The 23,311-nt window shown below is 35.8% G+C and overlaps 1 protein-coding gene across 1 annotated transcript in view; it reads right to left on the bottom strand.

Annotated features, from left to right (window-relative positions):
* Window positions 1–23,311, bottom strand: part of THSD7A (thrombospondin type 1 domain containing 7A) — a 423,389-nt gene that overhangs the window by 221,510 nt on the left and 178,568 nt on the right. Inside the window, exon 2 of the mRNA XM_072783986.1 lies at window positions 20,339–21,170. Within this exon, the coding sequence (XP_072640087.1) occupies window positions 20,339–21,170 (832 nt within the window). The remainder of the gene's footprint in view (window positions 1–20,338; window positions 21,171–23,311) is intronic.

Below are 23,311 nucleotides of genomic sequence, written 5' to 3'. Positions count from 1 at the left end.
ATGCTCCAATCACAAGACACTGGGTGACAGAATGGATAAAAAAAAAAAATAAGACTCATCTATATGTTGCCTACAAGAGACACTTCAGATCTAAAGACACACACAGATCGAAAGTGAAGGGACAGAGAAGCATTTATGATGTCAAAAGAAAGCCAGGATTGCAATATGTACATTAAAAATATAGACTTTAAAAGAAAGATTGTACAAGAGACAAGGACACTATATAATCAATCATTCACAGGAGAATCCAACAAGAATATATAACAATACTGTGAATATTGTAAATATTTTTGTACCTAATGTGAGAGCACTCAAATACTTAATGTAGTTAATAACAAATATAAAGGAAATAATTGATAGTAATAGAATAACAGTAGGGAACTTTTAACATCCACTTGCATTAATGGACAGATACTCCAATCAGAAAATCAACAAGGAAACAGTGGATTTGACTAATATACTAGACCAAACGTATTTAATATATTCAGAACATACCATCCTAAAACAGCAGAATACACATTCTTTTGAAGCGCACATAGAACATTCTCCACAACAAATTACACATCAGGACACAAAACAAGCCTCAAAAAATTCAAAAAGATCGAAATTATACCATGTTTCTGACCATAATGCTATGAAACTAGAGATCAACTGCAAGAAAAAAATGAGAAAGGGCACAAATACGTGGAGGTTAAGTAACATGCAGCTAAACAAAGATTGGGTCAATCAAGAAACCAAAGGGGACATAAAAAAATACACAGGCACAGTGAAAATGAAAACACAAGGGTCCAACATCTTTGAGATGCAGCAAAAGATGCAGAAATTCTAAGAGGGAAAGGTATAGCAAAATAGGCTTACCTCAAGAAGTAAGAAAAGTTTCAAATAACTCAACCTTAAACATAAAGAAGTTAGAAAAAGAATAAACCAAACCCAAACCCAGTAGAAAGAAAGAAATAGTAAAGATGAAAGCAGAAATAAATTAAATTAAATAAACAATAGAACAGATTAAACCAGGAGCTAGTTCTTTGTAAAGATCAACAAAATTGATAAACCTTTAGCCATACTCATCAGAAAAATAAAAGGATTCTAAACAAAATCAGAACTGAAAGAGAAGAAATCACAACTGACATCACAGAAATGCAAAGGATTATAAGAGAATATTATGAAAATTATATGCCAACAAATTGTGGACAACCTAGAAGAAATAGATAAATCCTAGAAACATATAACCTCCCAAAATTGAACCACAAAGAAATAAAAATTTGAACAAGCCAATTACGAGCAATGAAATTGAATTAGTAATCAAAAAGCTCCCAACAAACAAAAGTCCGGGACCAGATAGCTTCACAGGTGAATTCTACCAAACATTTAAAGAAGAGTGAATACCCATTCTCAAACTACTTAAAAAAAAAAAAAAAAAAACAGAAAATGAAGGAAAACTTCCAAATTTATTCTATAAAGGCCTGTATTATCCTAGTACCAAAACCAGATAAAACACTACAAAAAAAAAACCAACCCAGAAATACAGTCCAATATTTCTGATGAACATAGATGCAAAAATCCCCACCAAAATAGTAGCACACTGATTCCAACAATCCATTCAAAAAATCATTCATCACTATCAAGTGGGACTTACTGCTAGGATGCAAGGCTGTTCCAATATTTGCAAATCACTCAATGGGATACACCACATCAATAAGAGAAATAATAAAAACTATCTGATAATTTCAGTAGATGCAGAAAAAGCATTTGACAAAGTACAACATCCATTCATGATAAAAAAAAAAACCTCATCAAAGTAGTTCTAGAGGAACATACCTCATTGTAATAGAAGCCATATGTAAAAAAGTCCACAGCTGACATCATCCTCAATGATGAAAAACTGAAAGCTTTATCCATAAGATCAGGAAAAAGACAATAATGTCTACTCTCACCACTTTTATTCAACATAGTACTAGTCGTCCTGGTCAAATCAATAAGGCAGAAAAAGGATTAAAAGGAATCCAAACTGGTTAAAGTAGTGAAACTTCTACTATTTGCAGATGACATCTTGCTACATCTAGAAAGCCCTAAAGACTCCACCCCAAAACTACTGGAATGGATAAAAAAAAAATTCAGTAAGGTTGCAGGATACAAAATCAATGAAAAGAGATCTGCTGCATTTCTATACACTAACAGTGAAGGAACACAAAAAGAAATTAGTAAGCAATCTCATTTACAATTGCACCAAAAGTAATAGAGTACCTAGGTATAAACTTAACCAAGGAGGCAAAAGACCTGTACTCTGAAAATTATAAAACACTGATGAAAGAAATTGAAGATGATACAAACAAATGGAAAAACTATCTATAATCATGTATTGAAAGAACACTGTTAAAATGTCCATACTACCCAAAGCACTCTACAGAATTGATGTAATCCCTATCAAAATACAACAGCATTTTTCACAGACCCAGAACGAGTAATCCTAAAATTTGTATGAAATCACAAAAGACCCCAAATAGCCAGAGGAATCTTGAAAAAGAAAATCAAATCTGGAGGTATTACAATTCAGATTTCAAGTTATACTACAAAGCTGTAGTAAACAAAACAGCACACTACTGGCACAAAGATAGACACACATATCAGAACAAGATAGAAGGCCTATAAAAAAACCTCATAATTATGTGCTCAATTAATCTTCCACAAAGAGGTAAGAATATGTAATAGGAAAAAGACAGTCTCTTCAACAAATAATGTTAGGAAACTTGGATAGCTATATGCAAAAGAATAAAACTAGCCCACTTTCTTACACCATACACAAAAACAAACTCAAAATGGATTAAGGACCAAACTCTGAGATGTAAAACTGTAAAAATTCTAGAAGAGAGCACAGGTAGTAATTTCTCTGACATCAGCCATACCAACATTTTTCTACATATTTCTCCTGAGGCAAGGAAAATAAAAGCAAAAATTAACTACTGGGACTACATCAAAATAAAAAGCTTCTGAGCAGTGAAGGTAACAACCAACAAAACTAAAAAACCAACATACTGAATGGGAGAGGATATTTGCAAATGATATATCCAATAAAGGGTTAGTATCTACAATACATAAAGAACTTATAATACTCAATACCTCCAAAGATCCAATTAAAAAGTAGGCATAAGACATGAAAAAACATTTCTCCAAAGAAGACATCCAGATGGCCAACAGACACATGAAAAGATGCTTAATATCACTCATCATCAGGGAAATGCTAATCTAAATTACAATGAGATATTACCTCACACCAATCAGAATGGCTAAGATAAAATGGCTAAAAAACCCCACAAGAAACAAGTGTTGGTAAGGATATGGAGAAAAAGGAACCTCTTACCCTGTTGGTGGGAATGCAAAATAGTACAGCCACTGTGAAAAACAGTATGGAGTTTCCTCTAAAAAATTAAAAATAGAATTACTATATGATTTAGTAATTCTATTCCTGGGTATTCACTTAAAGAATACAAAAATGCTACTATATATCCATTTATATTCCACAGTGGAATAGTATTCAGCCATAAAAAGAATGGTATCTTGCCATTTGCAATGACATGGATAGAACTAGAGAGTATAATGCTAAGTGAAGTAAGTGGCTCACAGAAAGACAAATGGCATATGATTTCACTCAGGTGAAATTTCAGAACAAAGCAAAGAAAAAGAGAGGGGGGAGAAAGACATAAGCCCCCAAATAGACTTTTTTCTCCCTCTGGACTCTTAACTACAGAGAATAAACTGATGGTTACCAGAGGAGAAGGCATCAGGAGGATGGGTGAAACAGGCCATAGGGATTATGGAGGACACTTATCATGATGAGCACTAAGTAATGTAGAGAATTACTGAATCTCTATATTATACATCTGAAGCTAAAATAACACTATGTAAACTACACTGGAATTCAAATAAAAACTTAATAAAAATTTTAAAAACCACTAAAATTTTCACATTTTGCTGAGCTATTCTCAACTTACACAACAATTTTACATGCCAGAGAGCTCCGTTTTCAATAAAAAGTGTTTGAAAACCTGCATGAAATCCAAAGTGCATCAGTATACCACATCTTGGATAAAATCCCAAAGTATTCAAATTTCAGACTACTGAAAATAATTTCTGAGATATTCATAGTTATTATTCTTGACTTAGACTATATCTCTTTTCCTATCTCTATTCTTATTCACCTTCCAAAAGGATTACATGTGTATTCATATACATGTCAGTTAGTGGTCTGGTTTATGTCTATGAGAAGTCTTTTGAAAGCTTTTCCTTTTTTAAGCCAAGAAGAAAATTACTGTAATCTCAACTATCAATGGTCATTAGTGATTCTTCTTCAAAAACCTGCTTTGTTTTTTCCAGCACTGTACACTGTACATGATGGTCCCAACAGTTCAAAATCTTTTCAGTACAATGGCTTCTTGTACCAAGCACAGTACAATTACTTTGCTCACTTACAATTCAGCTCCTGTCCTGGTAAATACTACTAAACAAAATTTCCCTGGTCACAACTTTTAGAATCTAGTATCACTGACCATATATTTGTACTAAATGGAGAAGGAAATATTTGTCAAAGAAACCTTTGGGAAAAAGCTAGATAATCACTCTATAATAAGATGATAAGAAAAATAAAGAACATAGCAAGGTCAAAGTGTGAGTAGAGGCTTAAAATCATGGCTAATATATAAGCAATAATTTTAAGAAGATAGTAAAACATAAAATTACTAATACAATATATTAATAGACTCTATAAGAGTTAGCATATTCTTAATTAGGTTATAGAAATAGTGCCTTAATAATTTGTTAAACTCCTTATCCTAAGTGGACTTTTTTTCCCTTTGAAAGCATTTCCTCCTATTTAAATCCCTTCTTGTTATATTCCAGTCAGAGGGAGACTCAGTGCTGCCCATATAAAAGTAGCAGAATTCCAGCAAATAAATGAAAACAATGGGTGAGATCACAATTGCTGTTAGGGAGAGGCAAGGTCACCACCCCAAACAGTGGTCAGGCAGTGCAAGGAAGTGCCAGCTCAAGGAAATTTGCTCTCACACGGGCTCAAGAAAGAAAGTTAAACTTAGCACAATCAAATGGAAGATATTACTAAGGTTCTGAGGAAAAGTGAGGAAATTAGAATGGAATAGAATTTAAACTTTATGTGAAAAAGGAATAAACAGTGGTATCTATAATTTGAGTTATGGTTGGTCCTTAGTCCCCAGAACTTTCTTTTAACTTATTAAATAGTCTTAAAACATTACCTAAGAGCTTCCTTTTGTTCAATTGCTCCCTGAGAGGCCATCATTTAAACCAAAAACACTCCTGTGAGGTGAGAGAGAGAGGTATAGGAGGGGTGAAGTCAGCCCAGGCATGATGAGACAGACCATTGTGCCTTAGGATGTGGGAAGTGATCCTGGTAGTCACACTGATTGGATATTCAGAAGAATTTGCTAGAGGTTTATAGGTAAACATTGACAATACTAGCTTTAGTCTGCCAGCATCAGTGTCAATTACTTGATAGTTGTGACTAAACAGTTTAGTGGTTTCAAGATATACAAACAGGGGTAGAAGATAACATAAATAAGGATGCTTATAAATGTACCAAAAAAGTTAAACTAAGTAGACTAATGCTTATAAACTATTGGAGTACATTTACAATATCAAGGAAGATATATGTCATTTCTCCTTACAAAATATAATTTTATAATTTCTACAAAAATATATTTAACTATGCAATAGTAATTGTTTAGTTTTAACCAGTCACAGTAATATTAAAATACATTCTAAACACTGTTTCATGAATGAAACTGATACCTCTATCCTATATTCTCTTAGGTAAATATGATTTATCTGTCTGCAGGACATTCTTTTATTTTTTATTTTTTTTAAGATTTTATTTATTCATGAGACACACAGACAGAGAGGGAGAGACATAGGCAGAGGGAGAAGCAGGTTCCCTGCAGGGAACCTGATGTGGGACTCGACCCCAGGACCCTGGGATTACGACCTGAGCTGAAGGCAGATGCTCAACCACTGAGCCACCCAGGTACCCCTGTCTGTGGGATATTCTCTTGCAAATCTCAGTTACACTCTTTATAACCTGTGGAAGTGTTGATTTTCCTAGTGGCCTCAGTTATTTACTAAAAGGCTCAATTTCTTTTTTTTTCTTTTTTTTTATACTTTAAGTTCAATTTGCCAACATACAGTATAACACTCAGTGCTCATCCCATCAAGTGCCCTCCTTAATGCCTGACACCCAGTTACTCCATCTCCCCACCTACTTCCCCTTCTGCAACCCTTTGTTTGTTTCCCAGAGTTACGAGTCTCTCATGGTTTGCCTTCCTCTCTAATTTTTTTCCACTCAGTTTACCTCCTTTTCCTTATGGTCCCTTTAACTATTTTTTTATATTCCAAATATGAATGAAACTACATGATAATTATCTTTCTCTGATTGACTTATTTCACTCAGCCTAACACCCTCCAGTTCCATCCATGTTGATGTAAATGATAGGTATTCATTCTTCCTGATGGCTAAGTAATATTCCATTGTGTGTACACACACACACACACACACACACACACACACACCACATCTTCTTATCCATTCATCAGTCAAAGGACATCATGGCTCCTTCTGCAGTTTGGCTATTGTAGATACTGCTGGGGTGCAGGTGTCCCATCATTTCACTACATCTGTATCTTTGGGGTAAATACTCAGTAGTGCAATTTCTGGGTCATAGGGTAGCTCTATTTTTAACTTCTTGAGGAACCTCCACACTGCTTTCCAGAGTGGCTGCATTAGCTTGCATTCCCATCAAGAGTGCAAGAGGTTCCCCTTTCTCCACATGCCTGTCAACATTTGTTTCTAAAACTGAAAGAATCAATTTTCATTCTTTAACAAACATTTATTGAGGACCGATTATGTGCTAAGAATTGTCTTAGCTGAGTGGGAGATAGAATGGTTAATATTGTGTCTATCTTTGATGAAGTAGCTTGTGTAGCATTCATCTATTGCTATTGCATATATTATATATATAGAATATTTTCTGACATAAAACAGATCATAACTTCTGAGAAAACTTTCAAAATTTAATAAAATGTAGTTTGTAATGAAATGTGGGGGCTGCCATAATATAAATAACCTAATTAGTTGTGTTGTTGTTTTAAGTGCACCAGTAAAGAGGTATCTTTTATTCAAGGAATGAAATTAGGTTGAGGGAAAGAGCAGAAGGAAATATAAACAAACTTAGGTAATACCGTAGGTATTACAGATCAGGATGGGAGGTGTGCCTCGACTCAAGTCTGAACAGAAAAGTATCATGCAGTCAGTGAGAGATGTTAAATAAAGAGCAGAAGACAAGCTTTCTTTATAAAATTTTGACAAGAGTAGCCATCTTGAATCCTAATGTTGGTTTAGTGAAACAGTGTATATAGTTATTGGCCCCGTTGCTCTAGTATTTTGAAGTGAATCTGAATACCTCTGGTAGGGGTATGAAAATATACATGCTTCCTTTTTACTGATTCTAGGTAAGCATATGCTTTGCTTCTCCCCGCACTGTTATACTCTATAATCAAAATGGAGCACTTTCTGGAAACATGAAAAAAAATTTCAAAAAGGGAAGACTGACATTTCTGCTATGAAACAGCCTTATTATAAAAAGGTGGAGGGATAATAATTAGATCAGATCCAAAAAAGCTATAACCCCTAAAACAAAAGGTATCAAGAAGCCTATTTCAAAAATGGCTGTGCTTCAAGTTTTGAAATATGTGCCCATCTGCTGAGACTGAGCCTAAGCTTCCTCCTAGAAACACTTTTATGGGAACTGCCTTTCAGCTAGGCATCCGGGTCAGCACCGGGGTCTCACATATACAACAACTGGGCAGCCCTGCTCTAGGCTATGTCGCTGCCCTCTGCTTTTGCTCTATTTTGGGTGACCTGGGCAAGTTACTTAAAATTTCAGATACTCAACTTTGTTATCTATAATATAGGAATAGTAATATCTGCTTTATTTTATACATGATGATTTTTAAAAAATTACTTCCACATAAAAATTATGTTTTTGTGTAAATGCAAAGTTAATTCTATACCTAGCCAATGTCGGGCAAATAGTACTGCATAGTTAATAATTGTTTATTGGTTAATTATAATATGCATATCACATGGTAATTCTATTCATGAATCTCCACTGACCAATATAAAAAGTTTATTTTACATATATATAAATCTAAATATATTTATAAAATATTTATATTTGTATTTATATGACATAAATTTATATATAAAATATATTTATATAAAATATACATTTATAAAAATTGTGTATTAGACTAAAAATCACTACTCTTCATGGTTTGCCTTAAGATTTTAGGTAAAGATAATGTGAACCCACATTGATTAGCAAAATACTAGTACTGTTTTATTTCTCTTATACTGTTTTCTTTTTTTAAAGATTTTATTTATTCATGAGAGACACAGAGAGAGGAAGAGACACAGGCAGAGGAAGAAGCAGGCTCCATGCCGGGAGCCTGACGAGACTCAATCCCGGGTCTCCAGGATCACGCCCTGGGCGGAAGGCAGGTGCTAAACTGCTGAGCCACCCAGGGGTCCTTATCTTATACTGTTTTAATATGATTTTTAGTAGTGTACATACTTTTTCAATAGTGCATGGATTTAATTGATAAATAAATGCTACCTATGTTGGAATGCATTCAAAACACCGTTTTTAATAAAAGTGGAAATGACCGACTCACAGGACATAAAATCTAAACATATAAGCTGGACATCCAAGATTTGCCTGGTTTTTCCTTTGGTCTAGTTTCTCATTCCTTTATAGGAAATCTCTGGATGTGTGAATGATCAGTGTACATCACATCCTTGCTCAGTGAATCATTACTGATTCAAATCTCAGGGCCTTTGTTTTGTTTTTGTTTTTTTTTTAATGTTTATTTATTTATGATAGTCACAGAGAGAGAAAGAGAGAGAGGCAGAGACACAGGCAGAGGGAGAAGCAGGCTCCATGCACCGGGAGCCCGACGTGGGATTCGATCCCGGGTCTCCAGGATCGCGCCCTGGGCCAAAGGCAGGCGCCAAACCCCTGCGCCACCCAGGGATCCCTCAGGGCCTTTGTTTTTGCTGTTCCCATATTTTTCTTTCATTATCCTCTCCTACCTTAGGCATATCTACTAAGACATAACCTTAGCAGCGTTTCCTCCCAAACACCATTTCTAATCCTGTCAACCTCACTCTAGGAAGAACTTGTTGCCTAGGTTGTCACTTGCATATACTCTCTCTATATAGACATAAGATAGTACTGTTGAATTTTATTGCTTTTTTGTGCCACTCTTCCCATAGCAAAGAACAGGTCCTTGAGATTACAGTGGCTGCTTTTTTTATTTTTTGGTTATATATTCCAGCACCCAGAATGTCTTGATGTCTTGTACTTTGTTGAACAAAAATGTAAATAAGCAAATGCATAGTTTATTAAGTAATACATAATAGCAGTGACATAGAAGTAGTTCTCTGACTCTTAACATTGTACTCTAGTATAGCTGTTATATCCATCAGGGAGCAGAAAACAGATTGCAAAGTCACATAGGTTAAATGAGAAGAATTTAATAAAAGGATTATTAACAAAAGTGTGTGTAGTGTTCAGAGAAATTACCAACAGATGGGGGAGCACCCTGGGGTTAGCAGGTATGGGAAGATTATCATCCCAAGGTGATAAAGGGATGATAGGAAAAAGATTTTACCAGAACCTGAGATGGACCTAGAGCTGTAGGGCAAAACTGCTGGAGAGCCTTTTGTTGGAGGTACTTAGTCACTGCTGACCCCAAAAGACAGGAATATATACTCAATGCCTCTCTTCCCACAGTCTTATATGCTGTTGCTGCCTCCTATGGGTCGGATCCAAGCAGAAAGTAGAGAACCAGAAAACTTTAACAAGGATCAGCCTCCCTCCACATAAGCAGCAGAGTCTAGAAGGGCTGAGAGCGGCTCTCTAAGAGAGAAATGTAAATGTAATATACTGTCCAGGCAGCTCTGCATTTTGAGACAAGTAAAGCCACATACTTCTGTTAACTCTATACGTACAAAAGGACGTGGGCACACTGACTCTATTTCTTCAGCCAATTGTGGCCAGCAGGAAGGTGAGGCAAGCTGATGAAAAAAATGGTGAGCATCTGGCAAATCAATACTTTCAATGTTACAGAAAGTTTTTTAATCTAAAAGCCTGCTATTTATGCATGAAAAGTAGTAATTTTATAAATGGATTCTAAATAACCTAAAAGTAGTCAGTATTAGTTTAAATAGTAGGGCAATTTACCTCCTTCTTTTTGGTAAGGTTAGCATTAGATTTGCAAGTGCACCGATTCACAGAGCCATCCTGCGGGGATGGGCACTCCGGAGCTCCACAGCACACCCACCGAGTAAAAACTTCATCGATACTTTCAAGACTGCAAGCTGTCCTGTTGTACCTGCACTAGGCATGCATTTGTTCTGATGTTTCTGTATGAATGGATTTTTAGAACACGTCAAAATTCATTAAATTTCTGCCATGAAAGATATATGGGATGTTATATCCACAATTTTAGGTATAGTTTCGGTTCAGAGTTCCTAGGAATCACAAAGCTTGGAAGGCTTTCAGAGATTTTTCGGCTCTCTCCTTCCTTCACATGCATTTGTCCACAAGAAAACGGAGTCCCAAAAAGTTTAAATTATTTGCTCAATACTATGTAGCCATGGGCGTATAAGTTTCCCTATTTTTATTACTTATTTCTCCTAATTACCTATTACTTAAGTTCTCTTATTGATCTGGCCAGGTTTTTTGTTGTTGTGTTTTTTTATTTATTTCTTTTTTTTTTTTTTACTATTACATAGCCAGTTGCTTTATGTTCACCTTAAAGAGAAGGATGGAGTAGTTAACAGCTAGCATTCTAAGGTAAAATAGGAGTTAGGCACAAAGAGACCATGTTGAGAAGAAATACACCCATATCTTAATAGATATAATTTTGAAGATGAAAGGGTATGTCAGAGAAGTATGAGTTTAGAAAAAAAATGCAGAAAGCCATTTGAGTGTCATTCACTACTATCTGAAATACCAAGACTCAATTTATATAAAGCCTTAAAAGGAAAAATATAATTGATAACAAAATGACAGAAAAATACTCCAATGTGCCAATTTTTCCAGGGATACTAGATTATTCTCCTCTTCATACCTTATCCAGCTTTTTTAAAAGATTTTTTTAAGAACAGTTTTACATCTACAACAAAATTCAAAGCAAGGTATAGAGATTTACCATAAACTTTCTGACCCTCCACATGTAGGCTCCCCCATTTCACATCACTCATCTGAAGGGCACATTTTTTACCAAGGATGAAACTACACTAAAACACCAGCATCAATCAAAATCCACGCTTATATTAGAGTTAACTCTTGGCGCTGTACATCCTGCCAGTTTGCAGAAATATATAGCAGCATATATCCATCATTATAATATCCTACAGACTATTTTTCACTCCCCTAAAAGTTATCCATGCTCCCCCTATTCATTTCTCTCTCCTACCTAACACCTGGCAACACTGTGTAGATATTATGTGGATGTATGTTTTCACTTCCTTTGGGTAAATGCCTAGGAGTGTGATTGGTGGATCCTATGGCAGTATGTTCAGTTTTGTAAAAAACCTCCAAACTGTCTTCCAGAGTTGCTATACCATTTTGTATTCCCACCAGCAATATTCATTTTTGTTGCTTCACATCCTCACCAGCATTTGGTATTTTCAGCGTCCTGGAGTTTTGCTATTCTAACGGGTATGCCGTGGTATCTCATTGTTGCTTTAAAATGCATTTCCTCAATGACCTATAATGTAGAGCATTTCTTCATATGCTTATTTACCACCTGACTTTCTTCGGTGGTGAAGTTATGGTCTTTGGTTCATTTTTAAATCAAGTTGTTTTCTTATTGTTCAGTTTTAAGAGTCCTTTGTGTATTTTGGATAAGCATCTTTCATCAGATGAGTCTTTTGCAAATATTTTCTCAGTCTGTGGCTTGTCATTCTCTTGACATTGTCTTTTGCAGAGCAGAAGCATTTAATTTTAATGAAGCACAATTTATCAATTATTTCTTTCACACATCATCTTTTGCATTATATCTTAAAATGTATCATCATGCCCAAGGTCATCTGAGTTTTCTCTTATGTTACCTTCTAGAAATGTTATAGTAGTTTTGCCTTTTGCATTTAGGTCTATGATGCATTTTGAGTTACTTTTTTGGGGAAGGTTATAAGGTCGATGTCTAGATTTTGTATGTGTGGGTGTGTGGATATTCACTTATCCCAGCACTGTTGGTTGAAGAATCTCCTTGCTCCATTATATTGTCTCTGCTCCTTTGTCAAAGGTCAGTTGACTGTATTTTTGAGACATAGTTATTTTTTGCCCTTTTATGTTTATTCCTAAAATAAATGTCTGCTTTATTAGTTATCTAGAAACTACATAGATAGATCTGGGTGTTTTTGTTTGTTTGGTTGGTTTTTGTTTTGGCTTAGCCAACAGAAATATGTTTCAGATCCCAGTTCTGTCTTATTCCTTCAGGAATGTACCAAGTGGAATTTCCCATACTTCTTAGCAGTGCGTCCACTGGATTTATAATTATAAGTAATTGTCTTTGTCCAATACAACAAAACAAGGCATGTGCAAATGGAAAATATCTTCCAAAGTAGGCACTACTTCCACTAAATGTTGCTTGTATTACTTATAGCAGATTTTGTAGTTCTTCTGAAACATGTTATATCTTTATATGCAGATTCAGGACTTTATTTCAAGTCTAGGACAGCTAAACTGTCCTAGAGGTGAGAGTGGCTCAGAGTAAAGCCTTAAATCTCAGGCTACATTTGTTGCAATCTGGAGATGTCTGCCTCCCCTACCCCCTTTATTCCCCACTTCACCTTTGACAGCTTCTCTGAGCCAGGAGACCTGGGAAATTACATTCTCACTGAATTACCCTCCAGCTATACTTCCCCTGTGATTCTAGGGTGAAGAAGTGGCTCTTAAAGGACCCTCCTCCACGTTTCCTGTGGCTTGCCTGTACTCTCCTCCCATCCACGCCCAACTGAAATAATCCAGTGATAAAATCCTGAAATGAATCTTTCAGGATTATATTCCAATTATTTTAAAGGAATCTCATTCATGACTCAAGTTCTAGGTTCCTTTTCTTTTTCCCTTTTTTTATCTGCATATAGAAGTGCTTATTTCTTTTAATAATATTTGTGGTTAGGGCAGGATAGTGGAATACAACTGTGCTTACTCTCTCGTTTGTTTAGAAAGCAATTACTGCATTGGACCGAAGGTGTGTGTCCTTCCAAAATTCATACTTGGATACCTTAACTCCTAAATGTGATAGCATTAGGAGGTGGAGCCTTTGGGAGGTAATCATGTCACAAAGTGAATCCTCATGAAGATCATTAGCATCCTCATAAAGGGACCCAAGAAAGCTTTCTCCCACTCTGTGTCCATGTGAGGATACAATGAAAAGACAGAAGTCTAGAACCCAGAATAGCGTTTTCACCAGTGAATCTGCTGTTGCCTTGATCTTGGACTTAGCCTTTGGGACAATGAGAAATAAATTGTTTGTAAGTCACCTAGTCAATGGCACTTTGTTATAAGAGCCCTGACTGAGATATGTACTTCACTTGCCAATAGCTACATATTGCATACAGGGAAGCACTGTGATTTAACTAGTCATTTTATTAGTGGAATTCTGATTGTTTTGCTACATCAAATCATGCTGTCACAAGAGCTGTACATATATTTAGAAGAAACTCATAGTAATAGAATCACTAACCAAGGTAGTGTCCTTTTAAAATTTTGACACATAATTGCAAAATTATTTTTCAAATAGGTTGCACCAATTTTTGCCTCCACCAAGAGTATGTTTGTTTTCCCCAATTCTTTAATATCAAATGCTATTATTAATAAAATATCAAGTCTCAGACTTCTATCCTTACAAAGACCTGCTTCCAGGGTTGGCCCTTGGTAGGCAGCTGGGAACTTACCTGGTAAACAGTTATCTACACTGCTAAAAAATTTTTTCTCTGAATGAGAAAACTGCCATAAATGATAAAGTTGTTCATTATGCTTAATTTATTTGTATAAACAATGTGGTTTATGGTGAACATTTGCTTTCCTTCCAGGAGTTTAGGATTTTTGCATGTGCTAAGCAGAAGGTGCCTATGTGATCAACCTCCAATAAAAATTTGGGACACTAAGTCTCTAATAAACTTTCCTAGCAGACAGTGCCTTGTACAATTTGCTGCAACTCTTCATTGGAGGGATTAAGTGCAGGCTGTGAATTTCCACCAGGAGAGGATACTGGAAGCTTGAAATTTCCAGGAGAACCTCATACAGAGTTTCCTCTGGACTTCACCCCATGCATATGTTCCTTTATAATTTTGCTTTGTATCCTTTCACTGTGATGACCCTCAGACATATGCTGAATCCTTTGAGTCCTTCTAATGAATTCCCACCATTAGAGGTGGTCTTAGTGATCCCTGACATGCTATTAAACATTTTTATTTACTAATTTGATAGGTGAAAATGGGACCAAACATTTTTTGTATTTCTTAATTATGATTGAGGATTAGCAAATTTTCTGTGACCTGAACCTGTCCTTTGCTGATTTTAATAGATTTTAATTTTTAGAGCAGTTATAGGTTCACAGCAAAATCGAGTGCAAATTACAAAGAGTTCCTATAAACCTCCTGCTCTCATACATGCATAACCTCCCCATTATCAACTTCACTCACTAGAATAGAACCTACATGAATACATCATAACCACTCAAAGTCCGTAGTTTACACTACAGGTAACTATTGGTGTTCTATAGTCTATGGATTTGTGCAAAACTATAAGGGCATATGTCTATCATAATATCATACAGAGTAGTTTCACTGCCCTAAAAATCTTTTGCGCTCCTCTGTTCATCTCTCCCTTCCACCTAAACCCTGACAACACTTCTGCTCTTTTCACTGCCTCTATGGTTTTGCTTTTTCCAGAATATCAGAGTTGGAATCATACAGTATGCAGTCTTTTATTTCACTTAGTAATTATGCATTTAGTTTCTTCCATATCTTCTCATGCGTGATAGCTCATTTCTTTTTAACACTGAACAATATTCCATTGTCTGTATATTCTGTAGTGTATCGATTCATCTTTTGAGGGATATCTTCAAGTTTTGGCAATTATGAATAGAGTTCTTATATAAATATCTCTGTGTAAATATTTGTGTAGATATAAGTTTTCAGTCCTTCTAGGTAAATACTAGTGAGCACAACTGCTAGATCACATGGTAAGAAGTGTGTTTAGTGTTGTGAGAAAGTGCTAGGCTATCTTGTAGTATAGCTGTAACCATTTTGCATTCCCACCAGCAATGAACCAGTTCCTGTTATTTCACATACTCACCAGCATTTGGTATTGCCAGTGTTCTAGATTTTGGCCACTCTAACAAGTTTGTAGTATCTCTGTTGTTTTAATGTGTATTTCCCTGACACCTATGATATAAAGTGTCTTTTCATATGCTCATTTGCCATTTGTAGATCTTCTTTGGTGAGGTGTGAAGGTCTTTGGCACATTTTTAAATCAGGTTGTTTTCTCATTGTTGAGTTTTAAGAGTTTTTTAAAATATATTTTGCATAATAGTCCTTAATTGCAAGTGCCTTTCACAAATATTTTCTAACCAGTCCATGATTTACCTTTTCATTCTCTTGATCCTCTGCTTATTTTCAATTACGTTTTGACCTTTTTTTCTTAATATTATGAGTCCTTATATATTAAGAAAATTAGCTCTTTGCCAATGAAAAGTTCACATAGTTTTTCTCGGTTTGCTATTTGGGCTTTAACTTTTTTTGTGGGGGGCGGGGGCTTTAACTTAATTAATATTTTTATTCAGCAAAATGTACTCTTTTTAAAAAATGTAGTTGACTATTTTCCTGCATGATCTATGCATTCTGTGCCCTAAACTGTCCTTGTTTAAGACTTTAGAAGCTTTATTTATCCTTTCTTCTAATATTATTGAAAAATCTGAAGTATTAAGTATACCTGGGCTTTGCTTTGGTATAACAAGCGTCAAAGGCATATAATCTTTCTTTCTTTCTTTCTTTCTTTCTTTCTTTCTTTCTTTCTTTCTTTCTTTTTTTTTTTTTTATAATTCATCTTATTCCTTTACATGGCAAAGCAACCGCACCCTCAAACAAAGTAAATTAATTAATTTCCTCCCCAAAACTGGAAATGCTCCTTCACCACGGGTGACATTTTATGAGATTTTGCAGATCTTATTTCTAGACCCTATTCTTTTTGATCTGATTATTCATTCATGAACATAAATTTGTTATTACTATTTTCATACATTAAAATACATTTAATTATCTTGGGACATTAGTTTTTTTCTACTTTTAGTTTTCATTTTTTTTTTTTGGCCTTTCTTACACATTTATTTTTCCCTTATAAATTTATAGTAACAATGTGGGGACAATTGGTATATTTAGCAGGTGTTCAAGATAGGCACACATCTATTTTTTATGTTTCTAAGTCTGGCATTCTGTGCAGAACTTTTTTTATAGTCAGGTTTATGTACAGATTTATTTTTATCGTTTTTACTTTTTAAAAAATCTTTTAAAAATTTTATTTAAACTCATGTTAGTAAACATATAGTTTCAGTGGTAGAATTTAGTGATTCATTAGTTGCATATAACACCCAGTGCTCATTACATCAAGTACCCTACTTTTTTCTTTTTTTTTAAAAGATTTTATTTATTCATGAGAAACAGAGAGAGAGAGAGAGAGGAAGAGACACAGGTGGAGGGAGAAGCAGGCTCCATGCAGGGAGCCCAATGTGGGACTCGAGCCCAGGTCTCCAGGATCATGCCCTGGGCCAAAGGCGGCGCTAAACTGCCTAGTCACACGGGCTGCCCTAGGATGTAATTTCAACCCCTTCTAGCAGAATATAACCATATGTAACTTCAATCTGTGGATTAAAGTCTTAATTTCAGGAAAGTCTTCTATTATATCCTTGTGTTTTGTTGTTGTTTTTTTCTGTTCTAATTTTTCTGGTCCTATCTTCAAGAACACCAGAGTTTCATATAGTGATCTCCCTCGCTTGTTTCCACAACCATCATTTTTTTAAACAATTGCAGTTCAGTTGGATGTTCTCAAACTGTTCTCTATATCATTGACTCTTTACAACATATTTTTTCACTTTTTGTTGCTTCTTAGATAAAGCCATTTCTTTTTCTTGTTTTTAATTCCCTTCTATTTCTTGTTGGAGCTTTGCCAAATCATTCACTCAGTTAATGAGTTAAACTCATTCAATTTTCTTAGCTCTTCTGTTTTTGGTTCAGAAACACTATATTTCCTTTACTATCTTTGGTTTCTTGGAGATCTGCTTGCCATTACTTTCATATCAACTCTTGGCCTCGGGCAATACTCTACTTAAGCCTACCTGATACTCACTGGTTCATAGGGAAGCCCTCTGTGTCATGGCGTGTTGTATAGTGATTTAGAATTCTCGTCCACTGTTCATCAAACTTTAATCCTTCAATCCATCAAACTGGTAGTCCTTTCTCGACAGTAATGGCATACTGAATTTCTCATTCGGTCTTGCCTATTATGCCATTCTGTTTTCAAACAAACTCAAAGATGCTTTGGCAGCCGTTTCTTTTAACATAGATCGTGCCATACCAAGGAGGAGTCATTGGTTTGGCCCTCACAAAGTGCAGGCTACTCAACGATTTTGAGGGTTCACAAAAGTCACAAAACATAATACCCTTCTAAATTTCTTCCTTCTGTTAGGTTCAGTTTCTCCACATTCTCTAAATCTGTCATTTGTGATTTGAGACTGTGACTGTTTCCTATTATCATGAAAGAATAGACTTTCATTTGTGTTTTTAATTCTTACTGATTTCAGTCTGTTTGAAAACAAAAAGCAGGCTATATCTATCATCTGCAACTTGGATGTTCTAGCAGTAATTCTGCTACAGTTATATTTATTTGCCTATGAACTGCTTCCCCATAATTCTTAGGTTTATTCAGCCAAATTCATTTAGTTACTCTTAACAGATGTTTTCAGACTTATTAAATGATTTTTTTACCCTCTGACATGACAAAATTGTTTCTGAATCTGATATAAGGTGAAACACTTTAAATTTGATCTGTGGCTCTCTCCTTTGTTGGTATTAACCATTCACTCTCTAGTTCACTAGCTTCACAGATTTGATGCAATGTTTGAGCAAAATGTAGGACAAAATACCTGATTTTTGTTTCTTCACTAAGACTTTAACTTTCTTAATCATATATATTTTCCCATATATATTCTTATATATAATTCTTAAATATAAGAAATATTAATAACCAATTTAATGTAAAGTTTAATCTATACCCTATTAAGTTATAACATGCATGCAAGTATCATTTTATTGTTAGATAGGATATTTCTAACAGAATATAAGTACCTGACAAATAATCTACACATTTTTAAATGTGTTTGCTTATTTCAAAGAACCAAATGGGAATATTAGGTTCAATGCAGTGGCAGGTACTATCCTAATTACACTTTTAATTGAGTGGTCAACATTAAATTAAATGTCTACTGCATGTTAACTCAGTGACAGCAGGAGACAACTCAAGTTGCCCTGGAGGCTCATTTAATTACTTGATGGGAGCCAAGTAACTAATATAACTGAAATACTTCAGGAAAAGAGATCAGGAAATCAGAATAAGATTGTCAGACAAGAATAAAACAGGGATTGAATTGAAAACACACATGATACAGAATCAGAGGTGAACACAGGTACACTTAAGGGATTGTAGGGAACTTAGAGGATGAAGGCAGATCAAGCAACCATTAATGAGACCAAGAAAGGAGCTGGACCGATGTCACTAGATGGAAGAAAAAGCAGATTATTGTGTGGCTGAGAGAAAATACGACTTGTGTAAGTACAAAAAGGGAAGGGACTAGCACATACCCTAAAAATAGCAACCAGAAAAACACTATGCTGAGAGAAACTATTGTTTAGATAAATCAACTGTTTATTGTTTACTCATTTATTTAAACTATCTTGCTTTCAATCAGTTTTCAAATTCCATAGATGGCAAAGAATGAGTGAAGAAAATAATGGTGAGAAAAAGATGAAGCCTGTGGGGTATGTTAGTAAACAACACACTTGCCACACAGTCCTATTCATATTCCCAGGAGCCAAACCAAACAGCAACCTGTGATTGGTTACAAGATTTCCAGGGCCAAAAGGAAAGCAACCCAGCTGCTCACCAGCAGCACATGGGTTGAGGCTTCAGTAAAATTTATCTTATGTGTTTTTAATCAAGAGAACAGACTGTGTGATGGAGTATATGACACTTTCAATGTCATTTCTACAATAAATATGATATAAAATTCTGAGTGATGTTACCATAATTTCACTCAGTTCAGTCCAAATCATAACTGCATAAATAGTTCAGAAAAAGCAATTATGCAAATGATCCAGATAAGACACTCCCAGATGGTCTGGCTTATCCAAGAGCAAAATTTAGAATATCCAGAGAACATCATATCCTTTAGATAATCCTCAATGAATAATCCTCAATGAATATTTTCACAACAAATAAACCACATATGAAAAAGTCTTTCATAATATAGTCATTATTTACCCAGAAATAATTTGACAAATAATTTCTGTCTAGAACATGCAGCGAATAAATTACATGTTTTCTAAATGAGGCTACTCATAATTAAATAATGTCTACTTACCTTAGTTTCTTCTGATTCCCCCTTTTTCCTCTGGGGAGATTTATTCCATTTTACAAAATGTGAAAGAGAATTATTCTTAGGTATAGCTCCCTGGGTGGTTGTTTAGATTTTGTTTATAGGGTAATTCTGAAAATGCTATAAATTTGGAGAGATTACAAGTGTGCTTTATTCTCTCTAAAATAAATATCTGAATTCACAATCCCCAAACTCTAGCTTCTAAGTAAGTTTCCCCCCTTGCCCCTGTGGGTGGAAACAGCACTATTGACCTAAAGTAGTAGTACCATCTCATGGAGAACAGATCACGCTACAGATTTTTGACAGGAACATTTAAATGAACTCTGGTAGTATAGTGCCTAAGCATGAGCAAAAGAAATAATGCCAGGAAACCCACAGAAGCTTAAGTGCCTTAAAGCAGAAATGTTACACTTGGGGGTAGCTCATTCTAGGCTTAAGAATATGAATCTGGGGACTTAGTAGAGTCTTAAGTACTTTCTAGTCCATGGCCTTGGCAGAGAGACACACCCAGTTAATGGTTACAAAATGTTACCTCAAATCAACAGCTTTTCCCGTCTTGTTAGTACACATAACCTCTCTGGTCTGATACCCAATCTGGATGTCCCAATATTTGTTCTCTTGTCGATTCTGTCTGTTTCTGTTTCTCTTTTTCTTAATAAGCTCACGGGCTTCGGGATCCTTCACTCCTTTTCCTCGGTCCTTCTCGCGTTCTTTATTCTTCCCACGTCTCCTTGCTTGTCTTACTTGTCTTGAGTGGGGCATCGAGCATGAGCTCCAGGGACCCACGTGCAAGCTGTACATGCTCTCTTCATCTTCACAGGGGCTGGACTGGCACACCTGAAACTCTGTCAAGTTTGGGCAGCCAGAACCTCCAAACTGGGGAGGCGCCACCACATGCCGAGTCCGGTGCTGGAGCCCACTGCCACAAGTCTTGGAACATTCTGACCACGCGGAAAACTCAGACACGATGCAATCTTGCTGGCAGGGGATGAGGCAGGCCTGTTCCAGGAGAGGTTTGGGCTCAAAGTACTCACAAATGATATCCTCTGCAGGAATGTCCTTCTCTTTCTGGATGCACGTTATTTCTCTCACCTGGATGCCTTCCTCCCCCTTAATGCACTCAGGGGGTTTCTCCAGGCTCTTGGATATCACAGGCTGACACTGGTTCCAAGGTCCCAGCCTCCAATCATACAACTCCTTGTGCCAGTCACACACCTTGAAACAGTTTTGCTGGTTGCTGGGTCTCTCAGCCTGCTTACAGTTTGTATGTAATGTGGTCCATCCTTCCACATGAGCACACCACACGGCCCGGGTCTGAATGCCTCCTGGACCACATTCATCTCCCATACACCGGCCCCATGGACCTGAAAATGATACAAGAGTTAACAGGGCCACTAGAAGAAAACTGTAAGTTATTTCACTTTCCAGAAAGATGTTTCAAGATCTAGTACATTAACTTCCCTGAAGTGTTATAAAGTAGGTCTCTGTGCATGAGTGGCGGAAAGTAATGATCTGTACTCAGTATTTTTGCAAAAGGAGAAGTGTGTCAGAGTCTATATAAGGTAACCGCTGGGACTAGATTTCTTTGGGTCCTTCTGGGATTATGAAAAGTTTGCTTTTCTTCATTTTCTTAGTTTTAAATATAGAACTGTTGCTTCTAAAGGACATCGGAAATCAGTCACAGGGAAAACACATTATTACCCCTGCCTCATTGCCAACAAATCATGTCAGTAACAGGCTAACAAAGGGGCCCTCGGTGAAGAACTCTATCTCCTACAGGCTTTTCTTTTCCTGAGCAATTAAGGATTCTGTACAATGTGTTCTCCTCTACCTCATTTTCCATTCTGTACCTTCTATGACTGCAAAAATCTAGTGGATGTATACCTGTACTGATGGAAGTGTTCCCTTACTGGCCATCAAAGCTAAGAAGTTAAAAATCTTTTAAGCACATTCTGCCTTTAAATTCCACCCCCCCTCCAAGGGACCCCTGGGTGCCTCAGCAGTTGAACATCTGCATTCCGCTCCGGCATGATCCAGAAGTCGGGGGAGTGAGTCCCACATCAGGCTCCCTGAGAGGAGACTGCATCTCCCTCTACCTATGTTTCTGCCTCTCTCTGTGTGTCTCTCATGAATAAATAAAATCTTAAAAATTAAATAAATAAATAAACCCCCCAAATTAATTGTTTTTCTGATCTCCCCAGTGAAATATAAAGATGGGCAAGAGAATTAAAATTTAACTCAAGACTTCTGTGATTTTCTGAATGTTGAAGGGTTACCTGGAGTTTTATCAATTTGTTTCCTAAAATAGAAACTATTTGGGATTATAGAGTTGTTTTATGGAACACTTAAGTCAGTAGCTTTAGTATAAGGTGAGCTTTTTACCTTAGAATTACTCTTAGTGAAAAAAAAAATCCTCTTAGCGTAAATTGAAACCTACTTATTTGTACATATTTTTTAAGGTACAATAGGATTTTCAGCACTTTTACAGCTTTAATATATGAAATTGAGAATTATATGTAATATTATAAGTAATTATATAATATATTATTTTGGAATTTTAAAGAAACATAATGATCGTATATAATTACATGATTTTCAAAATATGGACTATGGAACTTGAGGAATTACTTGATGTAGAGCCATCTTCAATATATTGTATTGGAAGGTAATGGCTGGTCTATAGTACTGGGGCTCTAGGGGTGCCTAGGTGGCTCAGTTGTTGACTGTCTGCCTTTGACTCACGTCCTGATCCTGGTCCTGGGATCAAGTCGTGCATCAGGCTCCCCACAGGGAGCTGCTTCCCCCTTTGCCTATGTCTCTGCCTCTCTCTCTGTGTCTCTCATGAATAAACAAATACAATCTTAAAAAAAAAAAAAAAGGACTGGGCTCTATGGTCTCCAACCCCACTCCACTGCCCTTCTACATCATTCCTGTATCTATAAGAGGAGCTCCATTATTATTATTCTTAAAACACAGGCTGATATTATGTATAAGATATTATCTGACAAGAGGCTTTTGCTGCTGAAAAGTGAAAACTATGAAATGAAACCAAAAGATTTACTCTTTTGATGAGAAAAACAGGTGACAGGAAGAGGAAGTGATTTCCCCAAGTTCATATCTTAAAGGAATAACAAAACCATCCTGGATTTCAGATTCTTGTTATTTTAGTTTTATGATTTTAGAGCTTAAGGCTTAGATATCCTATGCAAAATGATTAATCCAGAAAGAGTGAAATAAGAAGAATGTGTTTTTCATCATGTGTAAACATTTAATCTTAACTAGAAACATGTTTATGAGGATGCCAACTTCATTACAAATGGAATAATGGAGTTGAAAATAGGATAATATTTTCAATCATTCTCTTTACTAATTAATCATTAGTACATGAAAATAAGAATTGGATATTTGGCATATCCATATCATTAGTTTACCAAATTCACATGCAAAGAACCATAAGGGCTTAAGATACATTTAGGGAAATACTCTTCCCAGAGTGTCAAAACTT

The sequence above is a fragment of the Canis lupus genome, chromosome 18 (genome assembly GCF_048164855.1).
Source record: "Canis lupus baileyi chromosome 18, mCanLup2.hap1, whole genome shotgun sequence".
Taxonomy (NCBI): domain Eukaryota; kingdom Metazoa; phylum Chordata; class Mammalia; order Carnivora; family Canidae; genus Canis; species Canis lupus.
This window is presented reverse-complemented; position numbering and strand designations above follow the sequence as displayed.